We start from the raw sequence: 18556 nt of genomic DNA on the forward strand, positions 1-18556 counted from the left end.
GAATTTCAATGAGTTTTTTGTGGGTACAAATCAATGGTTGTATAACACTAAAACTTGTTCAGTTACCAAAATGGATGATGATCATGATAATATGCCGGTTCAAACTGAAACTCAAACTTTTGATGTCAGTGCTGAAAATGGAAATGAGGTTGATGTCAGCAATGTAAGAAGAACTGCTAGTGGAAATGATGAGGAAGAGGAGGATCAGATTCAACCTCAAGACAGCATTTCAAACGTGCAGTCAAGGCACCGTGACTCAAGTAAAGGATCCTCCAGTAGTAGATCGTCCACTTCTTCAGCCAGATGCAGGGCGAGGGCAGAACAGGCCGCTCTCTTGGCTCGAGCTGCTGCCTTAAAGGACAAGCATGCATTGGATGAACAGGAGCTCATCTTGAGGAAAAGGAAGGAGCAGCTTGAGCTGGATACTGAGATAGCTGCCACTTCTGCTAAACTAGCAGTGTTACAGGTCGGTGGTAGCGTCCATTCAAGGCAATCTTATGGAATGGCTTCCTATATCAGGAAAGGGGCTAGATCTAAGCTCTCGCCCACCTCTCTCAATCCACAGGCCTCAGTATTTGTACCTATTCCCTCACAGGGACATGTTTATCCACCACTACAAAGCAATGCTTCACAATTAGTCACATCAACTATTTTGCCAAAGCCAGCTGTCATTCAAGACTTACAACACACTGTAGGCCAACAAGTGTTTCCACCCGTACAAGACCAACATCAGACAGCAGGACTCTACAATTTGCTGCAACAACAGAATGACATTACATCTCTCCTTGTTAAAATGCAAACTTCACAACTGCTGCCGCGCCGAGAAATTCCAATTTATGATGGAGATCCTTTAAGGTTCAACACATTTATGAAGGCGTTTGAGTACTGCGTGGAAGCAAAGACCAGCTGCAAAGGAGATTGTTTGTACTACCTTGAGCAATTTACTAGGGGGCAGCCAAGGGATATTGTGCGTAGCTGCCTTCATATGACTGCAGATAAAGGATTTACTGTTGCTAAAAAATTGCTCAAGGAGCATTTTGGAAATGAGTTCAAGATAACAGAGGCATATATGGAGAAGGTCACAGGATGGCCAAGTATCAAAGCCGAGGACTCCAAAGCACTCAAAGCTTATGGACTCTTCCTCCGTGAGTGTTCCAACGCTATGGATGATCTTCAGTACTTAAAAGAACTTAACATGCCAGCAAACATAAAGATTTTGAGTCAGAAGCTTCCGTATAAACTCAGAGATAAGTGGAGAGCAAGGGCATGTGAGATACTGGAGAGAACTGGTCAAAGAGCACGATTCTTAGACATTGTGGAGTACATCGAGCGCCAGGTCAGAATAATATCAGATCCAGTCTTTGGTGACATACAGGATAGTTCACCTGTTATCAAAGGAGCTACAAAAGGAAGCAAGTTTCAGGTGAAACCTAGGCTGGGAAGAAATAGCTTTGCAACACAGGTGGTCATTGAGGACGGATACAGCAAACCAGATCTTAACAAGAAGGAAAAGGCTCAGAACAAAGGGACATTCTTTACCAATAATGATTCTATTTCCTGCCTGTATTGTGGTGCAAATAATCATGTTTTGGAACAATGTTTTAAACTGGGAAAGAAGACACACAGGGAGAAACTAGACTTTCTAAAGGAGAAAGGTCTGTGTTTCAGTTGTTTCTGCACAGGACACTTGAGTAAGAATTGCGACAGGCGCATAATTTGCAACAAGTGCAACCGAACGCACCCCAGTGTTTTGCACATAGGAGAGAAGGAAAGGGTTACTCAAAGGGATCAAAAGGATGGTGAGCAGAAAATTACTGAGCAGTTAAATACTTCTAACAGCTGTGTAACATCCTCTGCTTGTTGTCATATAGGGGCTGGCCACTGCAATGGAATTCTTCCCATTTTACCTGTTAAAGTGAAGTGCTTAAAGGGAAACAAGGTTATTGAAACGTATGCTTTTCTGGACCCAGGGAGCACAGGAACTTTCTGCACCAGGAAGCTCATTGATAAATTGAACATGGAAGGATGCAAATGCAAGATTCATATCCGCACCTTAGGCCATAATAACGCAGTAGAAAGCTCCGTTGTTGACGGTCTGGAAATTTCAGGAGTTTCTGGTGAGTCCTTCTATCCACTTTCAAAAGTGTGTACCCAGAAAGAGATGCCTGTCTCTACAGCCAATATAATCAGCGAAAGGGAGCTGAGAAAATGGCCTTATTTAAATGATGTAAAGATTCCCCATATAAATGCTGATGTTGACATACTAATTGGCACAAACGCATCCAAGTTGATGGAGCCTTGGGAGGTGATTAACAGTCATGAAGGTGAAGGACCCTACGCAATCAGAACCCTACTGGGATGGGTAATAAATGGTCCATTACAGGGAAGTAGTGACTGTGGAAGTGACCACCCTTTAGTTTATGCCAACAGAATTGCCATTGACAGAATTGAAGAACTGTTAACCAGCCAATACAACTACGACTTCAATGAGCAAGCTTCTGCAGAACAGGAAGAAATGTCAAGGGAAGAAAAGAAGTTTGTAGAAATAATGGAAAGCTCTGCTCAGCTTAAAAACGGGCATTATACATTCCAAATGCCTTTCAAAGAGAAAGATGTTTCTATGCCGAACAATCTTTGTGTTGCTATGCAACGTGTTCGTGGTTTGAAAAGGAGACTTCAGAAAAATGCAAGCTTTCATGAAGAGTACAATAATTTTCTTGCTGATGTCATTAGAAATGGCTATGCTGAAGAAGTGTCGCAGCATCAGTTGGAAGCACCAACAGGGAAGGTGTGGTATATCCCGCACCACGGTGTGTACCATCCACGTAAAGGAAAGCTACGAGTGGTGTTTGACTGTGGAGCAGAGTACAAAGGGGTCTCACTCAACAGTCAGCTTCTGCAAGGACCCAACCTCACCAGCTCGTTAGTTGGAGTTCTTATGAGGTTCAGACAGGAACAAGTGGCCATAATGGCAGACATAAAGGCTATGTTCCACCAGGTTAAGGTGGCAGAGAAACACAGGGACTACTTAAGATTCTTATGGTGGCCTCAAGGTAACCTGGAAACAGGTCTTGTAGACCATCGCATGACTGTCCATTTATTCGGAGCGGTTTCCTCACCCAGTGTCGCCTGTCTTGCTCTTAGAAAAACTGCTGAAGACAACCAGGCCAACTTTCCAACGGAAGTGATTGAAACGGTCAACCGAAACTTCTATATGGATGACCTACTGAAGAGTCTGCCCTCTGAAGAGGAGGCAGTCAATATGGTTAAGAACCTTATAACCATTTGCAGTAAAGGAGGGTTTACCCTCACTCAATGGATAAGTAACAGTCGAGAAGTGCTACAGGGTCTTCCAGAGGATCTCAAGTCTAAGAACCTGCATGAGCTTGATCTGGACAGGGATAAGCTGCCATTGGACAGAGCTTTAGGTTTACAGTGGTGTATAGAGACGGACACTTTCAAATTCAAGCTGAAAGTCAAAGAGAAGCCAGCAACCAAGCGAGGCATGTTATCCATTATCAGTTCAGTCTACGATCCATTGGGGTTCCTGGCACCTATAGTACTCCCGGCCAAGCTGCTGTTGCAGGAGTTGTGTAGGACAAAATGTGATTGGGATGATCCAATACCTCCAACTTTCCAGCAGAAGTGGAAAAAATGGCTGACAGATCTTGAGAAGGTGGCATATTTCAAGACCCACAGATGTGTGAAACCTGCAGGATTTGGGAGGACTGTCAGTGCTCAATTGCATCATTTCGCTGACGCGAGCGAGAATGGCTATGGTACGGCTACTTACCTGAGGATGCAGAACATGGAAGAGAGGGTTCATGTTACTTTCTTATTTGGCAAAGCCCGAGTGGCTCCCTTGAAGACTGTCACCATTCCCCGTTTAGAGCTCACTGCTGCCGTTGTTGCAGTACGAGTAGACAAGATGCTTCAATCAGAGCTCCAGCTTCCATTAAAAAAGACTTGCTTTTGGACTGACAGCACATCAGTTCTTAAGTACATAAAGAATGAGGACAGAAGATTTCAAACTTTTGTAGCAAACAGGGTAACCACCATCAGGGTTAACTCCGAAATTGAACAGTGGAGATACGTTCCCACATCCCTGAACCCTGCTGACGATGCTTCACGTGGATTGAAGGCCGAAGATCTTATGAAGCAAAGATGGATAGAAGGCCCAAAATTCCTACAGGAACCTGAAGAAATGTGGCCAACATTTCCTGTGGATACAAGTGTCACTGCCGACGACCCAGAAATAAAGAAAAGTCTGACGGTCAATGCGACACTTGTTGACATCAATGCCACATCGCAACTGATGACCCATTTCTCTGATTGGCAAAGATTGAAAATTGCAGTTGCGTGGCTCATTAAGTTGAAAGAAACCCTGTTTAAACTGAAAGAAAAAAGAAAAGAGTTGGAGCGTGCAAACACCAGTGGAGCAGCAAGGTTGGATGTGCAAAAGGAGATGCAAGCTTTCTCAACATCACTTGGGAATCAGAAGGTGGCGTTGGAAGATCTCCTAAAGGCTGAGACCTCCATAATTGCTTTTTGCCAGAAAGAGAGATTCCCCGTTGAATTTGCTGCACTAACCTCTGGCAAGTCACAAGTGCCAAGAAGTAGCTGCCTCCTCAAATTGGATCCGGTTTTGGATGGAGGACTTCTACGAGTTGGGGGTCGGCTTAAAAGGGCAGCAATCCCTGAGGACATTAAGCACCCTCTCATCTTATCAAAGGACCAACATATCTCCGATCTCATTCTTCGTCATGTCCACTTACAGCTTGGACATGGTGGTAGAAATCATGTTCTTTCTGCTACAAGGAGAAAATACTGGATCACAAGTGGACCTACTGCAGTAAGGAAGATCATATCAAAATGCCTCATTTGTAAGCTCCTTGGTAGAAAAGCTGGTGAGCAAAAAATGGCAGACCTACCAGAAGAGAGAGTGGTTCCTGATCTTCCACCATTTACTAACGTTGGCGTGGATTACTTTGGGCCAGTTGACGTAAAAAGAGGGCGTAGCATCGTGAAATGGTATGGAGTAGTATTCACTTGTATGACAAGCAGGGCTGTGCACCTGGAAGTGGCATATTCTCTTGATACGGATTCATGCATCAATGTGTTGCGAAGGTTCATCTGTCGGAGAAGACAAGTCACACATTTGAGATCTGACAATGGCACCAACTTTGTGGGTGCAGAAAGGGAGTTGCGAGAAGCCTTAACCTCTTTGAATCATGACCGTATTGAAAGAGCCTTGCCAAAAGGGGAATTAAGTGGGATTTTAACCCTCCAGCTGGGTCACACCACGGTGGCGCATGGGAGCGCATGATACAGATGATCAGGAAGATCTTGTGTTCTGTGCTCCGTCAGCAAACCTTGGATGACGAAGGGTTCCATACCGTGCTCTGTGAGGCTGAAGCTATGCTTAACGATCGCCCCATTACAAGACTGTCAGAGGATCCCAATGATCTCGAGGCATTGACACCAAACCATCTGCTACTCCTTAAAGGAAAACCAGTTCTTCCACCAGGACTATTCGATAAAAGGGATGTTTACGCAAGGAGAAGGTGGAAACAAACCCAATACATTTCTGATCTCTTTTGGAAGAGGTGGATCCGTGAGTACTTGCCCCTTTTACAGGAGCGTCAAAAATGGAACCAGGAGAAGAGGAGTTTTGTTCCTGGAGACCTGGTCATGATTGTGGACTCCACAGCTCCACGTGGGTCATGGATGCTAGGAAGAGTCCTGGAAACCTTCCCTGACAAAAGAGGTCTGGTACGTGTGGTTCGTTTGAAGACGAAGACAAATATCATTGAACGACCAATAACTAAAATATGCTTGCTTAATGAAGCTAAAGAATAATTGGTTCCTATTTCATGGAGGCTATATTATTGGTATCTATGGCTCTTTTTGATTTTGGTGTAATTGCTCTGCCAGACGCAATTAGGGGCTGGAGTGTATGAGCCATATCTATTTTGTATTCATTTGTATTATGTGATTTTGTCATGTGCCACTAGAGGGCGGTATGAGCTTTGTGGCTCAGCTGATCTCGGGTCAGCCCGGGTGATTTAACCTCAAGGAAATCCAGACACAGGTGTTGCGAATTTGGGAAGCAAACAATTTTCGACTGTGCTTTGGTGTTTAGCTTGCTACAGGGAACAATAGGTTTTGTTGTTTTTGGTATGTATTATGAGTCAAGTTATTGCCGCTGTATGATATACATAAGGAAAATAAACTTGCTAGATAATATAATACGCAATTGTCTCAGTGTTGATTGGTGTAAGCTGCACGGGCACACGTCAAAACTTTATACACTCTATTTGCAACCAGTACTAGACTTTGTTAGGACATAGTCAGTACACAGTTCTTTTTTATTGGCTATGTGTATTTTAAGCTTAGTAAAAAAGTTATTAACATAAAATGGCATTCTCAAACCATTTTAGTGCTGTAAATGGTATATTTCTAAGTGAAACAAGATATTCAATGAAAGTTCAGTGAAATTTTTTTCCACCTCTTATTACTGGAAAGATGTTTGTTGTTCTGTATGTTATTTCGTGGAAATATACAAATATCAGGACAGATACACACTGTATACACACTTTAAATATATGAAACATGGCTGCTGTTGGTCCAAAGGATGCTATTACATTTAAATTTATTAATAACCGTATGTTTGTGTATTAAAATTAAAACAATTGTGGTAGTATGTAATACATTTACACAGCCTTTAAGTTGAATGAAATTATTGTGCAAAAGTCTTAGGCCAACACCAGCTTTGTTGTTTCAGAAGTTTTAATGTCCATCCATATTTATTGTTTGCTCTCTTTATTAACATACAAACAGAAAAGAATAATATCCTACAGTGAATAAGTATAAAATATGTAAAAAAAAAAACACAGAACAAAATGGATTCTTCTGGCAAAAATTGCTATAGCTTGACTTTTCTTGGCACAAAACACATCTTAAACTTTTTTGAGGAGACCTGAAGCCTTTGGATTAGAATTAGAAATTGGGGTTTAATTTTATTTTATTTAGCTTTAAGAGATCCTGCAGGTTCATGCTATTGCACAAATGGAAGGGAAGGTCACACGAGATACTTGATATACTTATATTTTGAATCAGTTTTATACTTCATTCAAATGTCCTGTATTTTCTGGTTGTTGAGATCAATTATATATAATAATATACCATTGCAAAACAACCAATCTAATGTTGGCATGGTGGCCTAAGACCTTTGCACAGTACTGTATTAAACACTGGCAGAGTAAAGTGTAAATTCAAAGTAAAAAGCCACAAACATACCATACAACATAGGATTGCTATATTGGATTTGTTTGTTTACTGGAAATCAAATTTATGGCCTTGTCTTACTGTAGCTAGCGTCACGCTCTATCAGATGAGTAATATAGCAACTTTATTTGATTCATTGAGGGTTTGTTTTGTTTTCTGCAGAGTGAGTACTCGAGTGATTCAGAAAGTGAAGACAATTTCCTCATGATGCCCCCGAGGGATCATCTGGGCCTCAGCGTTTTCTCCATGCTTTGCTGTTTCTGGCCCCTTGGCATTGCAGCTTTCTACCTGTCACATGAGGTGAGAATCTTTCAACCAATAATCCTTAATAATCTATGGTGAAAGCAATCAGCCGTTACGAGTGCGTTACTGTGATTTTACCACAGTTAAAGGCATAGTTCACCCAAAAATTGAAATTCTGTCATCATTTACTCATCCTCATGTTGTACTAAACCTGTATGAATTTATTTTTTTCTGATGATATGATAAATGATGGAAAGCAGCACACAGCTGATAGTGTCCATTGACTTCCATAGGAAAAAAAATATTATGGAAGTATTGTGATAAATGATGAAGAATATATTTTGATAAATAATGGCAAGCACACAGTTGATGGTACTCATTGAATGTTATTGTGTTTGTTTTTTCCTACTATGGAAGTCAATGGCTACATTCAGCTGTGTGCTTACCATCATTTATCAAAATATCTTCTTCATCATTATCACAATACTTCCATAATACTTCCATTTATCATTTCATCAGAAAAAAATAAACTCATACAGGTTTAGAACAACATGAGGATGAATAAATGATGACAGAATTTGCATTTTTGGGTGAACTATGCCTTTGAGGGGTGCAATACATAAATACAGAGTTTAGACTCTGAACTGTTTGATTTTTTTAAAGATGTTGTACAGAAACATTTCTGGGTAACCTAGCCTACATATAAGTAAAGTATAGGTAAGTGAAGTTTGATCGACAAGCCACCTTTTTTTAAACTATAAGTGACATGCTTTGTGTACTAGATGTGTTTTAAATAAAGTTTGTATTATTACAGTATAACACTAAAACAGATTTTAATTAAAGACAGCTGAGTAACTTCAGATCCCCAGATGTTATACATGCAGTATCTGTTTACATTGTTAGTTTCGTGCAGGCTGCAGGGCATAAACAAGAGATTTCCTCAGTTACCACATTATTTCAGAAAAGTACCTATAGTGTGCTGCAGTGTCAAATGTATTTATATCTTACTGCAATACTCCTGAGAGGAGAGAGGTTGCTTACAGCTCAGAGATGAAGGGGTTATTGGCAACAGCAAGCGTACAGAACAACTCATTTTATTTTCACACATTTTCACTACATCCCATGCTAGGGGTGGGCGATATGACCAAAATCTTCTATCACGATAGGATTAATTTTATATCATGATAAAGATATGTATCACGGTAGAGGTTGTTTAAGTTTTAATAAGGTTTAAATCTTTAATACCATAGAAATGTTCATAATTCTCACAAAAAAAATATACAAGCATAGAAAGAAGATAAAAACAAACAAAACGCAAGCTCTCTGATGATAAACAGTCAATGATATAAAAATGATAATAAATAATTATGCATGTATGTATAGGCTTATATATATTTTTATTTAAGGTAAAAAAGTGATTTAATCAGGAGCAGTGAGAGATTTTCATCTCGATAGAAACGATAGTCCAAAATCTCTACCGGTTGACAAATTTCTACCGGTTAATTATGTCTACCGGTTTATCGCCCACCCCTATCCCATGCTAACCAATAACATTTTCTGTTTCATATATTTATTGGTTTGCACACAAAAAAACAAAAAAGTAAACATTAAAGACACTTGGATAACAATAACCAACATATTTGTACACAACATTTTCCTTTTTTCCCCCCCCATAACCCCCACAAAAAAAAATAATAAAAAATAAAAATAAAAAATAAATAAGCAAACAAATAAAATAAATATTGTAAAAATATATACATATATAAAACTAATAATAACAATGAGAAAAAAAAAAAAAAAAAGAGAGAGAGGGAGTCAGGCCTAGTTAGCTTGGAAAAATTGCCTAAATGGTTGCCACTTGTTGTAAAATTTGGCGAGATTACCTTTTTTGGAATATCTTATTTTTTCCAATTTTAAAATGGACATAACATCAGTCATCCAAAATGTACTGGATGGGGCATTTGTTGCTTTCCAATTAAGGAGGAGATGGCGTCTCACTATTAAGGAAGTGAAAGCCAGGATTTCTAATTGCACAGATGAAAAGAGATGGTATTCTTGAGGAGTACCAAAAATGGCTACATGCGGAGAGATATTAATGGTTTTGAGGAGCACTTTAGACATGGTGTCAAAATAAGTTTGCCAGATATTTCTTAGAGTTGGACAAAAGAAAAACATATGTGCAAGAGTACAGGGTGAGCCAGAGCATCTGTCACAAACATCAAGTGTATTAGGAAAAATTTGAAATAGTCTGGATTTAGAATAGTGACATCTGAACACTACTTTAAATTGTATTAAAGTCAAGCGGGCACAAATTGAGGCTTTGTGAATGCCGTTTAAAACAGAGTCCCACCAGTCAACATCAAAGTCCAACCCCAACTCTTTCTCCCAGGCCTCCTTTGTCCTAGAGGCTAGATGATCATCGTAGGACTGAATAGTACCATAAACTTTCGAGATTAAAGATCTTTGTGAAGGGTTCAACCGTAAAAGACTGTCCCATGTCTGTTCAGGAGGGAGTTGTGGAAAATTAGGAAATAAGGTTTTTACACAGTTCCTAATTTGGAAATACCTAAAGAGATGTGAAAGTGGGAGGTCGAACTCACTAGCAAGATTTGTGAAAGAACAGAAAACCCCGTCTTTATAAAAATCCTTAAAACATTTCAGACCCTTATCATGCCATAAAGTGAAAATAGAATCAGTTAATGCAGGTTTGAACGCATAATTCCTCAACAGTGGACCTGAAATAGTGGGAGTAAGAAATTTAAAATGCTTCCTAAATTGAAACCATATCTTTAATGTGGAAATGACCACTGGGTTGCTGGTAAAGCCAGAGGGGTTGACTGAAGCCATGCCAGACAATATTGCCAGTAAAGAGGACGTAGGGGATGATTGTATTTCCAACTGACACCAAGGTATGTTAGCCAGTTCTAGCCAAAATATAGTTTTAGTTATATTCGCAGCCCAGTAATACAATTTGAAATTTGGTAAGGAGAGGCCACCATTGAATTTGCAGTTCTGAAGTATTTTCAGCCTTACTCTAGGTGTCTTACCATTCCATAGAAAATGAGATACAACTGAATCAATGTTTTTGAAAAAACCTTTAGATAAAAAAATAGGTAGGCACTGGAACAAAAACAGGAATTTTGGGAGGACACTCATTTTAACCACGTTAATTCTACCGATCAGGGACAGGGGGAGGGAACCCCATCTTTGGAAGTCGGCTTTAATCTCAGTCAATAGGGGAGAAAAATTTACATCATAAAGAGTTTTGTAGGACCTGGCCACATGAACCCCCAAATACTTAAATCCCGAAGGACTCAGTTTGAAGGGGATATCAGACTGAGAGAGCTGCATTGCTAGGGCATTGACCGGATAACATTCGCTCTTCGAGACATTGATCTTGTATCCCGAGAACAAACCGAATCTGTGAAAAAAAGAAAGGATAGCAGGGCACGCCTCTACAGGATTAGTGATATACAAAAGCAGATCATCAGCGTATAAAGAAAGTTTGAATTCAACATGAGAGCGCGTAATGCCGCTAAAAATGGGGAGAGATCTCAAATAAATGGACAGAGGTTCTACGGCAAGAGCAAAGAGGAGGGGAGACAGAGGACAACCTTGTCTACAGCCACGATTTAAGGAAAAATAACTAGATTGAATATTATTGGTTATGATACTGACACAAGGTGACGTATAGAGAAGTCGTATCCATGATATAAAAACACTACCGAAACCAAATTTCTTCAAAACTGCAAACAAGTAACTCCATTCGACTCTGTCAAACGCCTTTTCTGCGTCAACAGAGATTACAACTTCTGGAATGGCGGCAGTTCCTTTCGAGTAAATAATATTTAATAAAGTACGAACATTGTAGAAGAGCTGGCGTCCTTTTATGAAGCCTGTCTGCTCCTGAGATATAATTGTCAGAAGCACCTTCTCTAGACGACATGCCAGGGCTTTCGCAAGAATTTTTGTATCGACATTCATCAAAGAGATAGGTCTATAAGAAGTACAAAGCTCGGGATCCTTGCCCTTTTTTAGAAGGACGCTAATAGAGGCCTGTCTCAAAGTGGAAGGAAGAGAGTCATTTGACAAAGATTCTACATAAACAGCGTGTAATAGCGGGATAAGTTGATTATGAAATGCCTTGAAAAATTCAACCGGGAACCCGTCTGGCCCAGGTGACTTATTATTTTGCATATTTTGTAGTGCCAGTGTAAGTTCTTGCGTAGTCAGTGGAGAATCCAACTGATCAATTGCATCTGTGCTCATATCCGGAAAGTCTATATCATGCAAAAACGCATCCATATCAGTCAAATCCGAAGGAGATTCAGAAGTATACAAAGATTTATAAAAGGATGAAAATACTGAATTTATAAGATCAGGTTCCTCCACCAACATCCCCGACTCATCTCTAACATGAGGTATTAAACGTGAGGCTGCTTGTCGACGCAATCTATGAGCTAATAATTTACCAGACTTGTCTCCATACTCGTAATATTTGGCCCGAGAGTGTAGAAGTAGCCGCTCTGCATCATTAGTTGTGATCAAGTCTAATTCTGTTTTTAATACCACACGCTGCCTTAATAAATCAGGAGACGTGGATGAGGCCAGCTGTTGATCCACAGATTTCAAATCAGCTGATAATTTTTGAATGGTTGACGTTCTTAATTTCTTCAAATGAGCTGAATATGAAATAATCTGACCCCGTAAATAGGCCTTTAAAGATTCCCACAGGAGCGTCTTAGAAATGGGTTCCAATTCAGATAGAAGAACGTAGCCATTATTGGACATAAAACTACTTAGAGTTCTAGCCATTTGTGACTGACTCACGCTGACTGCAGAACGGTCTAGCTGAGAATTCACAACACAATTCATGTCCCCGCCGAACACCAAAAATACATCATTTAAAGATGGTAGTTTCTTAAACAGATTATTAAAAAAATTTGGATTATCAAAATTTGGCGCATAAACATTGACAAGTAGCACTGGAACCTGGTATATGGTCCCTAAAATGATCAAATACCTGCCGTCCTTGTCAGAAATTATTTTGGTCTGTGTGAATGGAACTGATTTACTAATCAGAATGGCAACCCCTCTGGCTTTAGAATTAAAGCTGGAATGGAATACTTCCGCAACCCAGGGACACCTCAGCCGTGTCTGGTCATTATTTCGCATGTGGGTCTCCTGCAGAAAGACAATATCAGGCTTTAAACGCTTTAAATGAGAAAACACCTTTGAGCGTTTGACAGCACTCCCCAAACCTTTGATATTCCAACTAACAAATCTCGTATTTGAAGCCTTTGTACTTGTCATGTTTAATTTATATCACAACTGAAACTGCAACCGACCACAATTCGACCTCCCAAAAAAAAAAAAAAAAAAAAAAAAAGGCAGAAAATGAGAGATGAACCCAGACCCCCCTCCCCCCGCACCTACTATTACCCCATCTTCAAACGATAAGATACCGGTGCAAACTCCATTAGGAGTCATTAACAAAACAACTAAACTCCGTGTATTGGACCTAACAGTCATCTTCATGCTTCTCCAAATACAGCAGGAGCTCCTGCATAACAATAATGAAATGTGTAACTTAAGTTACAGGGTGTACATTCAACTAGAACAGTGTGACTCGTGTGAACCCGAGAAAGATATCTGTATTTCACAATAATAAAGTAGTTGTGCCACTCTTACTTATGTCTCAAAGTCAAATATACTTTGAATATCTATATAACACAGATATGTAACATGAAAGTCATTTTGTCGGCAAGTGACTCTCAAAATCAGTTATAACTATTTAAGAGTTTTAATAAAGACAGCAGCCTCTCCAGGGGATGTAAAATCCTTTGTAGCCCCTCCACTCGTTGTGATCCGGAGGAGGGCAGGATATATAAGACCATACCGTATGCCTGGAATGTCTCTGAGGGCGCACTCACATTATCCAAACCAAACCAAACCATGCCCCAGCGCGATTGTCACCCCTCCCTACTCCCCCAGGTGCACGCACTCACACTGTACTTTTTATCAATCCGAGTCCGGGCGCGCTTTCGTCATTAAAATGCGATTGTTTTGAAAAAAGCAGGAAGTAAAGCGCTCTCTTAACACTGGAACCCACCGTAATGATAAGTCTGTGTTTTTTATTCGGAGTCGTTTGGTGCGCGTTTACAGACAGCCTTCTCACATGTCATCATATTGCTTAGTTGATCTGTCACGTGCGCAGCTCGGACATTCACGTAACCCCGCTGCGCGCATCAAAAGGTTTTTACAGAGGCAGATGAAGGTGAGTGGTCGCGCAGCTGACGTCTTCACCTTTTGAATCGCGCTCAGGCGCGAATGCGCTCATACCACAGCCTTCCGCGCCTGAGCCCAAGTGAACCGCACTCCGGCCCACCTCTGCAACCCGGCCGTGGCGCGATTAACCAATCCGCGCCCGGGCGCGGAACAGAGCGATCACACTTGTCAAACAAACCAGGCTTTGGGGGTCAAACGCGCCCGAGCGCGGTTTGGTTTGGATAGTGTGAGTGCGCCCTGAGTTGCCTCCTGACATCATTAAAGGCAGCGCGCGCTCTTGCCGTCCGGGCGGTGTGATCCGGAAAGATGGAGATTGAAGAGTCCCCAATTTTGATTCGCTGTTGGGTCCTGGCACGTTGAAGGATGTCGACACAGTCTGCGTAATAATGTAAACGTGCTATAATAGGACGTGGCCGCTCTCCGGGTTTGGGCTTGGGGTTTAAGGATCGATGAGCACGATCAATAAGAGGTGCTTTATCCAAGTTAAGGGCTTCCTTAAGCAAAGCGGAGGTAGATGCCGCGGTAACCGTGCCATATTGCTCTGATAACCCGATTATACGGATGTTATTACGGCGAGATCTGCCTTCTAGATCTTCACATTTATTCTCAAGAGCCAGAACTTTATTAGACAGGCTCTCCACTTTACTCTTAAGGTATGTCACGTCGTCTGTGCAGGTTGACAGCGATTCCTCCATCGCAATCACAGTCCCCTTTAGCTCACCTACGTCCGATTTTGTAGCGGCTAGGTTAGCCGTCAGCTCAGTTTTCACACTTTGCAGTTCTGACTTTATTTGGGATAAGTTTTCAGTCATAGCCATTTGTAGTTCAGATTTGAAAATGCCTACCATCTCTTCTCGGAGAGCAACAAGAAGTTCAGCTTTAAAATCTGCGGAGGCTACACTCAAAGCTGTGACGGTGTTAGCAATGCTAACGCCATCTCCATCATGAGGCTGCGGTCCGACAGGATCACACTGGGGCGAGGATGTAGCCCCTGTGTTAGGCCGCGCTCTCGATGTTGTCTGACTGTCCGTATTTCTGGGTTTTGGAGGCATAACGGCATTTAATACAATCAAGAAGGCACTATGATTTCAAAATCTGTACACACCGCGTCAGTCGAAAACACCCTGATAGTCTTTATATAGAGTTTCTGCAGGAGCTCCCGGAGCCACGTCTTTACGCCATCAGTCACTAACCGGAACTCCAACCAATAACATTTTAATGTTTTATCATGCTTAATTACTCCAACATTTTTACCAATGTTTAAAAATTAAAAAAAAAAGTTTTGCAAACTGTATTATTCTGAAAGGTGATTGCATTAGATTCTCAGCACAGAAATATAGTCGTCTATAGACGGTTTCATTGTACGTTGTAGCTAGGGTGACCAGATGAGATTGGCTGAAATTCGGGACGGGGGGGGGGGGTCATCCAATAATAGTTTTATTTATTAATTTTATTTAATAATAAAAGATAATGAATTTCAAACGGAATCAATCATATTAATATAAGTACATATGCATATAAATAAATTTATATAATACGTATAGTATTTTATACTTTATACAATAATAGTTCATACAATAATAGTTTTCTTTATTTTATAATAAAAATAAGGAATTTCAAACTGAAGTTACTGAACTAATCCTATTTTTATTAACATAAGTACATATGCGTATAAATTTATATAATACGTATAGAAGTATTTTTTTGAACAAAGTGCCTTGCCCTCGACCAATCTGACTCCTTCACGCGACTGTCACTGCCTGCACTTTCAACTGTCCTCGCGGTTGCTGCAACTTTCGCTCTCTAAATCAACTCTATAAAACAAAAAGGTCCTATTGTCTTTGTGCATATAGATGAATAAGATACATTAATAGAAACAATACAACGTCAGCATATTTCGCGGAGGTTTTAACTGCACCAAGCACAATGAGAGCCTACAGTATAAAAACAAGATGCTGCAGCCAATGGGCAGCCGGCGGGGGCTGGCTACAGGATGACTTAACCTCCTCGCTCATGTTTTATCAGACAACTACTACTCAAGATTTTGCTTTAGTATAATTTTCGGGGAAATTAAAGCGGGATTCGGATTAAGATTTAGCTTCAGTATGATTTTCGGGACAATTAGAGCAGGATTCGGGATTCGGGACAGCAGCTTAGATTTCGGGACTGTCCCGAATTTTTCGGGACGTCTGGTCACCCTAGTTGTAGCAGTTAGGCGTTTGGACAGAACGTAACATTCCAGTCTCTGTTTGTTTAATGGTTTGACTAGTGGCTGAAAAAAACGAATGTTTTGGTTTCCTAAAGATAAGGTAGACCGCGATCATGGATCACTGCTATAAGGGAGGTTTGGCAGTCAGTCTGTAGTTAACTAATTTCTCGCCAGCCATTTTTTTTAAAAGTTGCCCGCCAGCATTTTTTTTGATATTCACACAAGTTTCACAAAATGCCTTCCAGAAAGATTTTCTTCTAAAAATACATAAACATACAAATATATCAAATGAAAGAACAGACAATAAACAAACAAAACGGGGACTATCTTTTTTCCTCTGTTTATAAACTCTTAGATATAGGTTTTTTCTTTAAAAAAAGAAAAAGCTGAAATAATTGCATTTTTGTGAAGGAATTTTGTTAGAGATCAGATTCAGAATGATTATCAAAACATACATAGAGTTTAAAATTAGTAAATAACCTTTCGGCTTCAGCTTTTTCATAATTTCATGAATCCATCTAGTGGATAATTACGGTATTGTAGATTAACATAAAAATTATCCAGAAACACGTGTTTATCATGCAAATGTTTTCTCTTAATTGACGTTATAACTCGTCAACGGGGGGGGGGGGGGGTGTGTGGTGGAGTTACGATTGTATACAGGTCATACCTGTCAAGTTTTGGATTTGAAAATAAGGGAAATTTTCCGCCGCCCACCACGAGCACTCCTACCAACCCAAACAAGCTCCAGTATCCCTTACATTTTAAGACTGGTGCTGTAGCCTAAATGACAACACAAAATGGTCAAACTCATTTTAGGCTGAGGGCCGGATGGTAAATAATGGCATGATGTGAGGGCCAGTTAATTTTTTTAAACCTTCTAAACCGTGTGCTGATAATTGTGTTAAAATTAACTAAACAAACTAATTTATTAACAAGAAAACTACTGAAACACACAGCTCTGTGAAACCTACATTTCACAAGTCGCACTCATACTGTACATACTATACACACAAATTTACATCTGTACAAACCCACTGGCCTTAGGTTGAAAAGCCTAAATTTAACTTCCTTTGCATGAAACCTTAACAAAATTATACCTTAATGTCAAAATTATTTATAAACCATTCACGTTTCTTTTTATTGAGAACGTCTTTGTATTGAGTCATTTAGAAAATGAAAATGCTAGACGGGACAGTGGCCCAAACCAAAAAGGGCACTACGGGGGTGGTACTATTAGTATGGTTTTAATAAAGAAATATAATAACAAGAATTAAAGTGTGACAATAAATATTCAATATGATTTACCTGCTGGCTTGATGGAGCTTTGAATCCATGTTTGCAATGTTGAACTTAAGCAGCCTCCCTTTCCGTTCTCTGTCTTTATTTTGTGAAGGCATTGGTGTTTTTTGTATTTTTTTGTCTACAAGTGTGCCAACAACAGCAAATGTAGAGTTTATATTAACTTAGATCTGATAGGGAATATTAAATCCATTAGACAAGCGATAATACTAAGAATGTGGATATTTTGTTGTTGTTTGCTTGCTAAGTTGTTAGCACTTTTAGAACACCGACAGCAAATCATTACCGGAAGAAATACATAAACAAACTTCCAAATGAGTAATTCTGCGGTTTAACAACTGATATTATGTAATAAATCTACCTGTTAATGCAACAAACTTCAGAAACTGTCGTGTTCGCTCTCCAGGCAAAGAGTGTACACACGATAGAGATGCTGCGGAGTGGGCGGGAAAACACGAAGTGGATTAGCGGAATCTGTGGATCTTTAGCAATCTTTAGGATCTTTTTTATAGATCACAACCTTTGCGTGCGAAATTGCGTACACACTTTTCCAGCTCCGCTTTGTGCGTGAGGCTAGTGACAGAGATCAGATTGGGAATGGGTTTTTTTATAACCCCGCCCGGGCTTTATTATTTTTGTGGAAGTTAAAATACGGTAGATTTACGGGAAAATACTAATACTGGAGGACGGCGGGAAAGAAGGGTAAAATACGGGACTTTCCCGGCCAAAACGGGATACTTGACAGGTATGATACAGGTACGTTACACATTGTACACAGTAATGTTAGCTCAGTGTAGTTTTTGATTTGCTTTAGCTATGATTTTTACTACGGTAATCAACTTATTTATTTAGCTTGTTATCAGAAATAAACTGCTCTAAAAGGACTCTGATGTTATTGATATTTTGTAATTTAACTGGAAATTAAGTTATGGTTAGGGTTCCACAAAAGCCGTTTGTTTATGTTGTTACTGCTCAAACCGTCTATATATTGTGTATTGTAGAAATTAGAATGCTAGATATCACAATGTTATTCAGTTGTCATAAAAACTTTAGTCCTTATTGGTAAAATGTAAACTTTTGTTTTTCATGTGAAATGTAACTTGGACATGAAATTTCCCCTTTTTGCATTTAATCACATTCAGTGGTGATGTTTGAAGATCTCAGATGTAAAAGCCGCTAAACGCCACCTCCGTTAAAAATTAGGTAACGATGTTAACCGAATGCTTT

General features: G+C 40.0%; 1 protein-coding gene across 3 annotated transcripts in view; it reads left to right on the forward strand.

Annotated features, from left to right (window-relative positions):
* The window catches only part of LOC129415959 (synapse differentiation-inducing gene protein 1), a 47539-nt gene that overhangs the window by 13475 nt on the left and 15508 nt on the right, over positions 1-18556 (forward strand). For all 3 annotated transcript variants that reach the window (XM_055170165.2, XM_055170166.2, XM_073872974.1), the window contains exon 3: positions 7450-7587. In XM_055170165.2, coding sequence (XP_055026140.2) covers positions 7450-7587 — 138 coding nt within the window. The remainder of the gene's footprint in view (positions 1-7449; positions 7588-18556) is intronic.

Source organism: Misgurnus anguillicaudatus, chromosome 11 (genome assembly GCF_027580225.2).
Source record: "Misgurnus anguillicaudatus chromosome 11, ASM2758022v2, whole genome shotgun sequence".
Classification (NCBI taxonomy): domain Eukaryota; kingdom Metazoa; phylum Chordata; class Actinopteri; order Cypriniformes; family Cobitidae; genus Misgurnus; species Misgurnus anguillicaudatus.